We start from the raw sequence: 11,677 nt of genomic DNA, 5'->3' as shown, positions 1-11,677 counted from the left end.
GGATTGCTGGCTGACATTTCCAGCATTCCTCAGGAACTTGTGAAACCATTTCCATCTGTCAGGATGGAAAAAGAGCCTTTTCCCCTATTTCCCCTGCCTCTGGCAAATGAGATACCTGGCTCCCTACTGATGAGTACCTATGGTGTATACCAAAGCATGCATCTCAGAGTCCAGACTAGCATCCTGGCTCTTTTCACTTCCTCCTCTACCCTAAATTCCCAGGCTGCTCCAGTTCACAGGCTCCCCTCCCCCGCAGCTACTCATCCTACTTTCAACCCACATGCTTTTTCCATGTACTGCTTCCCTATCCATTGCTATGTCTGATATTTTTTTTCTCTCTCTAATCTGGGAATCCTCCAGCGCAAATGTCCAGAAGCACTAACTAGCACGAATGCATAAATGTAGCGTAAGCATCAGATCGGATGGGATGGACAGGGATTCTGGCACTGGGGATCCAAGGAATACCACAGGTCACAGTAAGCATAGCAGTTTACATCCTTGCTCTAGGGAAAGGCTTCCCCCGTGTAACAGTTCTGCTCTGGCAGGGGAGGTCTTGCCCAGCAAAGTTGTTACAGTTACGCTCCAGCCCCAGAGTGTAACAACTCCACTTGGCTGGGGTAACTTTTCCCCAGGGAAAGTGTTACAGCCATGCTCGGCTGGCTCTGCTCGGCTAGGCTTTGCTCTGGCTCCAGTGAAAAGTTGCTACTTCTCTCCTCTGCTCCATTCCTGCGAAGGAAGATTCCACCCAAACCTCATACCTCATTCAAGAGATTTATTGGGGCCGGGGGGAGATCCAGGAGAGTGGCTGCCTCTATCAGGGTGGAAGGAAGCAGCCAGACGGCCACAAGCTGAACAGGCACAGGATTTATATAGGGATTCTTGGGGGGGGGGGCAGAGTTTTTCCAGGGTGGAGATTGGTCACATTTCAATCCCTGAGCTCAGACTGGCTAGATCTTGTGCTCAGGGATTGGTTAGTTTTCTGCACAGGTTTAGGGTCAGATTTGTCTCTGGTTTCAGGGCCAAAGTGTGTTTCTTTCACTGGTCCTTTTTAGCCTTTTGGCTCTAAATTTCTCTTTCACTGGCTCTGATTCCAGGGACAAAGTGTGTTTCTTTGACACTGGTTTCAAGGCCAGGGTACATTTCTTTGGTTCTGGTTGCAGGGCCAAAGTGTGTTTCTTTGGCTCTGTTCAGGGTGTTTTTCTTTGGCTGGCTCCTTTTCCCTACATGTAGTACAGTAGAGAATGACATATTAACAATCAACCAAAGAATTTACCACCACCCATTTTTTAGGTGAGTGACCTGAAAAGCAAAGCAAAAAGGTGTGAATCGGTGGATAATATACACAAAACCAAACATGACAAGCTATTGTTTAGTGATACACGTGGCAAAACAACAAAGAAATACAAAGCACAGTAATATAAAATCGAGAAAAAAAATTAAAGGCGTAAAGCATCCACTCGATGAACCCATTTTTCACTGTTTTCCCCAACGAATGCACCTCAAGATGTAGTATCTTGTTCGTTCTCCAGTCTTGTCCCTTGCCCCAGCTACTGCTGCCATCATAGGTCTCCAGTTCTTACTCATTTTTAAGGACTGGACTGAGAGCTGTGTAAAAAGATCCACCCTCTAAGGCAGCTTTCAAGGCCCAGATGGTGGAGTTCAAGTTGTTGTTGGTGGCTTCACTTCACTCCCAGGCTCAACCGAGCCTGTGGGTAGTTTTTACCCTGTTTCTGGGCACAGTGAGTGTAGAAAGTCTGGGTTGGGGGCCTGGAGACATGGTTCAGAGGTTAAGAGCACTGAATGCTTGCTCTTCCAGAGGTCCTGAGTTCAATTCCCAGCACCCACATGGTTGGTGGTGGCTCACAACCATCTGTAATGGGATCTGTTGACCTCTTCTGGCGAGCAGGCAGAACACATAATAAATAAATGAATATGAAAAAAAGAAAGTCTGGGTTGGGGGCTGGAGAGATGGCTCAGAGGTTAAGAGCACTGGCTGCTCTTCCAGAGGTCCTGAGTTCAATTCCCAGCATCCGCATGGTGGCTCCCAACCAAGATGAGATCCACCGAGATGGCCCAGAGGTTAAGAGCACTGGCAGCTCTTCCAGAGGTTCTGAGTCCAATTCCCAGCATTCGCATGGTGGCTCACAACCAAGATGAGATCCGTTGACTTCTTCTGGCTTGCAGGCATACATGCAGGCAGAGCACATAAATAAATCTTTAAAAAGGAAGTCTGGGTTGAGACAGAAATGGTGGCCTGACATCTAGGGGTGTGCAGGCTGCAGCCCTGCCACCTGGAAAAAGGTAAAGCATGGGTAGAGTGCATCAGCACGGATCACAAGCCCACGGATGCACAACTCTGACGCCGCGGCCTGTCCAAACCCAGTCGCAGACGCCCTCTCTGATGACGTCACGACCCTCCCGCGCTTCTTATTGGAGGAGCTGCCGCTCGCGATATTTCCTTGCCAGCTCCCGGTTTGCTTGCTTGTATCGCTGCTGCCGCACCGGCTGTGGATTGCGAACCACGTTCCACGCGCCGCCGGGACGCCGTAGACTAGACGGGCTTCCGGGGCTCGTTGAGAGGCGGTGACTCTTTGCAGACGTCCCCGGGCACGAGGTTTGGCTCGAGGGCGTGCCGCCTGCCGGGCGCGCGGGCGCGTGGGACCGACTCTTCTCATCGCGGCCGGGCCGGCTCTCAGGGCCTCCCGAGGGTGCCAGCCCGGTGGCTTTGGTGGCTTAGGTCTCCATGGAGACGGCCCTTTAACCACTTTTTCGTCTGTCAGTCATGCTGTCATTCTTCGGACCCCACGTGGGCATGGGAAAGATGTGGATGGGAGGGAGGCAGTCAGTGGTACCCACGAGCAGAAAGTCACCAGGTTGGACGGGGCGGGGGCGGGTTCTCCGCCCTGGGGAAGCACACTTCACCAGGAACACACGCAGAATCTCCGAATCTGTTTTTTTTTGCAAACTTGCCATTTACCAGAATCGTCCCCGCAGTCTCCTTCCTCAGTACCACCTTCTTCTCACTTTGTACGCTGGCTGCTCGTTTAGGAAATTATTCCCTAAACCTAACCTACAAATTCGTCCCCTGTTGTCTTTGTAGCTGAGTCCATTCTTAACCTTTTGGTGGGCTGCTCACTTGCCTTTGCTGTAGTGACTTGTCCAAAAGGACTGTGGATTCGTTAGTATCAGTGACAGCCCGGACCTTAGCTGTTGCACACACTTTAGGTACCAGGTGGTCCGCCCTTCTTCCATTTGTCCCTTCTAGAATGTCTCCAGGAAAAGTTAATTCCTTGGTCTTGTCCAGCAAATGTTAATAAAAGCATCTACATGCCTGAATGGCGAAGGAGTTGGGAATTAAAACACCAGACACGTCATTAAAATTGCCACCTTCATGTTATTTACTACTAGGGAAAACAATATACAGGTTTGCAAGTGAGTGTAATGTTAGGTAGTAATTCATGCTGCAAAAGAAATAATGGAAGTGGTGTGTGTATCAGAGTGATGGCATCTTAGGTAAAGTTACATAAAGGTCTTGGGTGGCATTCAGTCACAAACTTGGATAATTAGAAATAGTTCTTGCCATTTGTGTAGGACAGGATGTTAACAGGTAGATCTGGAAATCTCATAATAAGAGCATCGGGGACAGTGAGAGCTCTTAAGGTAGCAGAGTAGATTGGTTTGAAATGAATACCTTGAATTCCAATACCCAGATATGAATATTAATAATTAATAAATTACATTTAGCACTATCAGAAACCCTTGAGAAGTTTATAAGCAAGTGCCTTCTTAGACTTTGTTTTTAAAACAATTTTTTGATGATTGACAAGAATTTTCAGAGGCGGGGGGGGGGGGGGGGCAGTTAGGTCAGTCAGGCGTGTAGGTGATTTATTGAGTGAGGTTCTGTCAAGGAGAGTCTGTTTGAAGGTAGCCCATTTCTCATTGGACTACAGAGGTCTCCTTTGACTTTATTGGACCCCGTCTCCTTGATGCTTTATTGACTTTCTAATCCTTCAGTAGGACAAAGGAAATCTCTCCATCAAAGTGGCAGCTATTTTACGGACTGTATAGCAAGACCCCATTTCAAACAATAGCAGCAAAAATGCTAGACAAACAAAAAGCCTACAGGTTTTCTTTTGTAAACCAGATATCCTCAGTTCAGTGGGTCTCAGCCTGGGGCAGTTGTGCCTTCTAACAGTGGCACTGTTGGGAGACACCTGTTGGTTGTCTTTAACACGTTGGTAGTAAGATGCTCCTGACATCTAATGGGGTAGAGTCTGGGGAAGCTTCAAGTATCCTATACTGCACAGGACAGCATCCTCAACAAAGTCATATGGCCCCAGATGTCAGTGTCACAGGAGAAACCCTCCACTGGACCAGTGTCTTAAGCTCTTCTTTCTTACAGAGACTGCTGTTTCTCCTGTCTAAAATGGGCGTGAAGAAGAAAAGAGAAGTGCAGGTTGCTGCAGTGACTGTCTGCCATCAGGACCTGGAAACTTTGAGATGTACGTGACTTTTAAGTTTTGCTTGTTTAGTGAAAAAATTTGTAAGTTTGCAAAGCAGAATCATTGAATCTCTAGGACCCTATAGAATAATATAATGTTGAAATTCTTTTTGTTTAAGTTTTCCATGGTTTCCTCCCCCACCCCCAGCATTTAGTTTTGGATAAATAGTTTTGTTAAATATTATTTGTCTTTAGACTGAGTTCTCCTATGTATGTATGTATGTATGTGCCCCATGTATATATGTGCCCGAAGCCCACATAGGTCATAAGAGGGCATCAGATTTCCAGGAACTGTAGTTATAGAGGGTAGTGAGCTGCCATGTGGATGCTGAGAGCTGAACCTGGGTCCTTTACAAGAGCAGCCAGTGCTGTTAATGCCAGCACCTCTACATCTAGTTTTCTTTATTATTTATCTGTGTGTGCATGCACATGTACACACACACATGCACACGTATGTTCGAACATGCATGTTTATGCCCTGGTTACTTTTTTTGTCAATTTGACATATGCTAGAGTCATCTGGGTAGAGGGAAGCTCAGTTGAGAAAATGCCTCCATCTGATTGGCCTGTGGGCAAGAGTAATGATTGATGTGTGAGGGTCCAGCCCATTGTAGGCAGAGCCACCTTTGGACAGGTGGTCTTGGGCTGTATAATACAAGCCAGCTGAGTAATCCACGTGAAACAACCAGTAAGCAAGGTTGCTCCCATGGTCTGTGCTTTGGTTCCTACCTCCAGGTCCCAGCCATGAGTTCCTGCTCTGACTTCGGTTAATGATGGACCATGACCTGGGAGTTGCAAGATAAAATAAACCCTTTCCTCCTCAGTTTGCTGTTGGTCATGGTATTTATCATACCAGTAGAAAGCAAACCAGGACAGTATGTGTCTATGTGGGCATGCATATGCCCTGACACAGTTGTAGAGGTCAGAGGACAACTCTTGAGAGCTGGCTCTTCTCCTCCCTCCAGTGCCTTGGTTCTGGGGATCAAACTCAGGCTCAAGCTTGGTGGCAAATCTGTCTCACGGGCTCTGGTTTATCTCCTTAGCAGTTTGGTGGACTGTATGAGAAAGGTACTATTAATCCACATGTAGTTACAATATTGAAATTTTTGTTTGTGTTCCTTAGCTTTTGCTGATGTGGAAGGCACAAATCTAGCCTCTTTGCTGTTACACTGTGTACAGCTCACGGATGGAGTGTCACAAATCCAATCTGTTAAACAGGTAAAGCTGCCTTTTTGTTCATGGTTGTGTCTTGAGTATTATCATGCTGTTACAGATTTTAAAAAATGTCTGACAGTTTTTGGCTTCAGTTATTTATCACCAAACGATAGTTTTTCTTTCTTTTTTTTTTTTTTTGGTTTTTCAAGACAGGGTTTCTCTGTGGCTTTGGAGGCTGACCTGGAACTAGCTCTTGTAGACCTGGCTGGTTTCGAACTCACAGAGATCCACCTGTCTTTCTGCCTCCCAAGTGCTGGGATTAAAGGTGTGCGCCACCAACGCCCGGCTAGTTTTTCTTTTTCTGTTTATTAGAGCAGCAATGGAAAATACCTCAACTTCTGCCATCACTGGGACTATGAATAGAGAGGACATAATTATGTATAATTCTTAAAAAAATTATTTATTTTATTTTTTGAGTGACCTCTCTTCATGCACACCAGAAGATGGAATCAGATCACATTACAAATAGTTGTGAGCCACCATATGGTTGCTGGGAATTGAACTCAGGCCCTCTGGAAGAGCAGCCAGTGCTCTTAACCTCTGAGCCATCTCTCCAGCCCACTATTTTTTATAAAAAAATTATTTTTTTCTTTTTGGTTTTCTGAGACAGGATTTCACTGTGTAGCCCTGACTGTCCTATAACTCTCTGTAGACCAGGCTGTACTTAAACTCACAGAGATCTGTCTGTCTCTGCCTCCCAAGTGTTGGAATTAAAGTTGTGTGACACCATTGGCTAGCAGTATTTCTTTTTTTTTCTCATTATTATTATTATTATTATTATTATTAATTCAAGTTAGGGAACAGGCTTTTTTCACATGTAATTCCCCTCTCCCTCCCCTCACCCCCATTCCTTCTCCCCCACCTCCAACCTACCCCCCACCCCATCCACCCACCACTCCCCAGGCAGGGTAGGGCCCCCAACAGGGGCTCCACCAAGTCCACCAAATCTTCCTGTGCTGGGCCTAGGCCCCTCCCCATGTGTCCAGAGACAGAGCGCATCCCTTCAAGTGGCATGGGCTCTCAAAGTCTCCTCCACACACCAGGGCAAAATGCCAGTCCACCTCCCTGGGCTCCCAGGAGTGCAGGGGCCTCCCCATTGGCATCCATGATCAGGGGGCGGCTAGCAGTATTTCTTAAACAATTATTATTAGTTTTGAATCTTTAAAACTTTTCAGCAGGCACATTTGGAAGTTAAATTTAAAATATAGATTGTACTTATTTGTATTTCCTCATTTAGATTTTCCACACATGCACACTTACTTTGAAATCAGTTAAATATATTACTCACTTTTAAAGAATGTTGTATAAGTACTGCCCACTAACCAGAAAACCAAACCAAACCAAACCAAACCAAAAAAAAACAATGAGCTGGGCAGTGGTGATGCACGCCTTTAGTCCCAGCACTTGGGAGGCAGAGGCCAGCCTGGTCTACAGAGCAAACGGGATGCTCCTCAGCACCACTTAAATCAGACATGGTAAAGCCAGGCGTTGGTGCATGCCTTTAATCCCAGCACTAGAGAGGCAGAGGCAGGCGGATCTCTGTGAGTTCGAGGCCAGCCTGGTCTCCAGAGTGAGTGCCAGGATAGGCTCCACAGCTACACAGAGAAACCCTGTCTTGAAATACAAAAAACAAAACAAAAACAAAAACACACACACAAAAAAATCACACATGGTGACATAGGTCTGTTGTCTCAACTCTCAGGAGGTAGAAGCCAGAGTATCAAAAGTTCAAGGTCACTGTCCCTCTTCCCTTAAAAAAAAAAAAAAAAGAAAAATGACTTGAAAGAATAGTCGTAATCATCTTAGTTTGATGTATTTGATACTAGAAAGAATTGCTTTGATTTTTTTTTTAAATTACAGATTGTGCCTCTGCTGGAGAAGGTGGATAAAAATGGCGTCTGTGATCCTGCTACTCAAAGTTGTTTGGATATCTTAGCAGGCATTTATTTTTCATTGGCTTTGAAGAACCCCTTGAAAAAAGTTTTGGCAAGGTAAGGAAAAGAAGGGAGATAATTTGAATGTTACATAAATAGCCAGCAACTGGGGATGCACTTCAGTGGGAGAGTGCTTACCTACCTAGTAGGGAGAAGCTTGGGTTCCATACCCAGCACTTAGAAAAAGAAAAAGAGAAAGCAAAGTTCATTCAGTGTTTTGTAAAATTAAGCTAAAGTATATTAGTACAAGTTCCGCTTAGACTGTCTGTGTATATGTGTTTGGTCTTTATAGATCAAAAAGCCTTAGGTTATGGGGTATAAAAACTAAACTGCACATTTATTTATTCTGTGGCCCTCAGCTCTCTGATTTCTGCGTCAGTTCTTTTACATGGATGTTTACATCTATCATCTTGCTCCTTTTCTCTCTCCCATCTATTCTAACACAGATAGTATAGGATTACATGCTTCGTATAAAGCATTTAAGTTATACAGAAGTCTGCAAAATTAAGTGAAGCTTAATTCCACCATTTCTGCCTGGTTTCATTTTCTTTAGGAAAAGGGTTGTCACTTTAATTTTGTTTTTTTGTCTTTTGAAACCTTTTCTTTGGATTTAACATGTATCCTATGTTTTAGTTTTAGTATTTTTATACAAATGGGATTATACTCTACACAATACTCTGTCGTTAGTTTTTTCACTAAAGAACATCTTGGAAGTGGTGAGATGGCTCTGTGGGTCAGGGTAATTCCCATTAAGCCTGACAGCCTGAGTTTGATCTCTGCTTTTTGCATGGTAAGAAGAGAGAACCAACTCCTGCAAGTTCTCAATGTCCAAATGTATGCTGTGGTACCCATGTGTCTCTCTCAGTAAAAAAATAAACAGAATTTCTGTGTCTAAATAGCCCTTATTAAATATATACATTCATTTTTATTTTGTGTATGTTTTATCTGTGCTTATGTAAGTGTACATATTCCATATTATAATAAAACATGTACCATGATATATATTATTTGGTATATTTTATTTAATATCCTTGCCACTGATGAATATCTGATGTTCTAGATTTTATTATTTCCGCAATGCTGCAGTGATATTCTTTGTCATATGGAAAGTGTGTGTAATCATCTGTAAGAATTACTAAAGTGAGATTTCTAGACCAGCAGGCCTGTTTTGTAGATGATGTTAATTGGGCTTCCCCTACAATATTTGAGGTAATAATTACTTGGTATTTGAAGGTTAGCTGCCAGTTTTCAGGAATCAGGACTGCATTGAATTAGTGACTAAGGATTGAGATGAAGTCAGGGCTAATGGTGAGGGAGAAAGGCAGGTTTTGAAAGGCCTTGTGGGTTATGGTGAGCTATGCTTATTGATACGGCTGTATGTGGAGCTTGCTAGAGGATCACAGGTGGGTGTTCAGTTCTCTGTATCTGTGTTCAGCATTTGGCAAACTCATGTCATGTTCTGAACATGTACAGACTTGTTTTCTTTATTATTGTCCCTTAAACAACAGAGAAAACAACTGTTTATATAACATTCATATTGCACTGGGCAATACAAATACTTAGAGGTGGTTTAAAGCAATGGGAGAATACGTACAGGGTGAAATGCAAATGCTCTGTATGTTATGCAGGAGGTCAAGTATCCCCCAGTTTCTGTACCTGGTTGGTTCTGAAACCTTTCTCATAGTAATTGCTGACTGCATGGTGCTATTGCTCTGGCTACTTTATTGAGAGAAGCCTGGGGGATCAGACACAGCAAAATGGGACCAGGGAGACAGATGAGAAATGGTAGATCAGGGAATTTGGGTGATATCAGTATAACTTTGGGGCTATACTTTGAAGGTATGGTTCAGTGTTTAACATTTGTATGTTTCTTCTCCCTCTGTACTTAACCCAGTGAGAAAAGCTTTTCATCCTTTGGTTCTCCTTTGCAGCTCGCTAAATGGCCTACCTGAATTTTTTCTAACTGAGGCCACACACAGTTTTACTTCTCATCTTCAAGAAGAATTAAATACTGCTGACTTACATTCTTATAGAAAAGTAATCGACAACATATCTTCCTGCATGGAGAACTTTAACCTGGGTAAGTCAGCGCTTTTCCTGGCTAACATCTGTCGGTCATCACATCACTTTCTGTAAATGTTCATTTTGGCAAAAACTCCTTAGCATTGTTATCTTCCCACCCACAGGTAGATCAAGTGTTGTTAATCTGCTTGAAAATGGTAAGTCTTGATGTTTTCTTTTGCTCTGAGGGGGGCAGCTTCTCTGATGCATTTTTGAGCTGACTCCTTCAAATTTCTTTGCAGTAGTAGAGTACCCCAGATAACTGAAGTAGACCATGCTCCTTTGAAGTTTCTGCTTCTCCATAGCATCATTTTTGGTAGATGTTTGAAAATGTCTCTGGTACTGAAGCTGGAACTCTAGTTTGAAGTTCTGGTTTGTCATTATATTCTTTTTTCTTTCAGTGCTTCAGTTTCTGAACAAGAGTTTAATTGAAATCCTGGAAGAAAACAGGCAAGTGCTGTGTGTGCATGCTTGTGCATATGTCTGTTTATGCACATGTGGGGTTGTCTTGTACAAAGGAACCTTTCTTAAAGGTCTTAGAATGTGCTGTTTCCAACATTTGGCATGATTATTTAAATTTATTTATTTTTTTTAGAAGTTATGTGCTCACACACACCACACGTATAATTTATAATTGATTTTTGAGACAGGGTCTTACTTTATAAACCAGGCTAGCCTCAAACTTGTAATCTTTCTGCCATAGGCTCTCAGGTGCTACCACCAGGCTCAAATGATAATGTTTTGTTTTGTTTTTTAGAGGAGGCTGTTCTGGAACTAGCTCTGTAGACCAGGCTGGCCTCAAACTCACAGAGATCCACCTGCCTCTGCCTCCAGAGTGCCTGGACTAAAGGCATGTGCCACCACTGCCCAGCTTCAAATGATAATTTTTAAAGATCACTATTATAAGAATTATTGATAAAGAGAAAAGTTATTCCCCCTACCATCGAGTGTTTGCCATTTTCATGGGTGAAATTTCTTATCTTTCTGAAGATAATAGTTATCTTTTTTTTTTTTTACATTTTGTTAAATTTACGTAGTCTGGTTTTTCTTTCTTTCTTTCTTTCTTTCTTTTTTTTTTTTTTTTTTTTTTTTCGAGAGAGGGTATCTCTGTGGCTTTGGAGGCTGTCCTGGAACTAGCTCTTGTAAAACAGGCTGGTCTCGAACTCACAGAAATCCACCTGCCTCTGCCTCCCGAGTGCTGGGATTAAAGGCATGCACCACCAACGCCCAGCTGTCTGGTTTTTCTAAGATTTTTTTCTTTTGTTTTTCCTGCTTGCTGTGTTTTCTGACTGTATTTTTGGCAAGAAACTTTGTTCAGAAGTCTAGGGATACTGGCTGGACAAATATTTGGGAATAGGTCATTAAAAATGGATGTGAGTCTGTGCACAGTGGTGGGGTTGACTGCAGGCTTGGACTGTTTCTTGGGGAATCCCTAAGTCATGGCCTTGCTCTTTGGGAAACTGTGGACATGGTAAGGGTCCAGATATATTTAGAAGACAGAACCAAGATCTCCTTACAAATGGGATAGAGAGGACAGGAGACCAGCATGATTACAGTGGTTTTAGAGAGAGAGAGCTATCCCAGGAGGTCCCGCAGGTTTCGAGTCAAGGATAAATTCACATACTGAGATACCTATTTAATACTCAGATGAAGATTGTGAGTAGGAAGTTAGAAATACGAGTTTACAATGGGAGAGATCTGGGTTAGAGCCACAAGTTGTGCACTAGTCTACAGAATATAACTTAAAGCATCAAAGGAGAGAATTAGATGAGGATTGAGAACTAAGTAGGACTAAATCTTGGGAAGCTTTGACATAGAGTAGGACAGGCTGAGACTGTCTCACTGTCAGAGGATCTGCTTAGTGTACCTGAGGCTTTGGGTTGCTCCTTCACATCAGAGAGAAGGGAGCAGGGCATGAGAGATAAGAGAAAAATAGATGGGTAAATAGGTTAGTCATGCCTAGGAA

General features: G+C 43.5%; 1 protein-coding gene across 6 annotated transcripts in view; it reads left to right on the top strand.

Annotated features, from left to right (window-relative positions):
* Window positions 1-2,474: 2,474 nt before the first annotated feature.
* Thada (THADA armadillo repeat containing) overlaps window positions 2,475-11,677 on the top strand; it is a 293,342-nt gene continuing 284,139 nt past the window's right edge. For 2 of the 6 annotated variants that reach the window (XM_027417930.2, XM_027417926.2), the window contains exons 1-7: window positions 2,475-2,614; window positions 4,403-4,502; window positions 5,625-5,719; window positions 7,577-7,707; window positions 9,582-9,730; window positions 9,837-9,869; window positions 10,113-10,161. In XM_027417930.2, the coding sequence (XP_027273731.1) occupies window positions 4,427-4,502; window positions 5,625-5,719; window positions 7,577-7,707; window positions 9,582-9,730; window positions 9,837-9,869; window positions 10,113-10,161 (533 nt within the window). In that variant the 5' untranslated portion in view covers window positions 2,475-2,614; window positions 4,403-4,426. Of the gene's footprint in view, window positions 2,615-2,755; window positions 2,776-4,402; window positions 4,503-5,624; window positions 5,720-7,576; window positions 7,708-9,581; window positions 9,731-9,836; window positions 9,870-10,112; window positions 10,162-11,677 lie in introns of those variants that run through there. The other 4 variants (XM_027417928.2, XM_027417927.2, XM_027417929.2 and 1 more) reach the window with 3 other exon arrangements.

The sequence above is a fragment of the Cricetulus griseus genome, chromosome 5 (assembly GCF_003668045.3).
Source record: "Cricetulus griseus strain 17A/GY chromosome 5, alternate assembly CriGri-PICRH-1.0, whole genome shotgun sequence".
In the NCBI taxonomy this organism is placed as follows: Eukaryota; Metazoa; Chordata; class Mammalia; order Rodentia; family Cricetidae; genus Cricetulus; species Cricetulus griseus.
The sequence above is the reverse complement of the archived record's forward strand: the minus strand, read 5'-3'. Positions and strand labels throughout refer to the sequence as shown.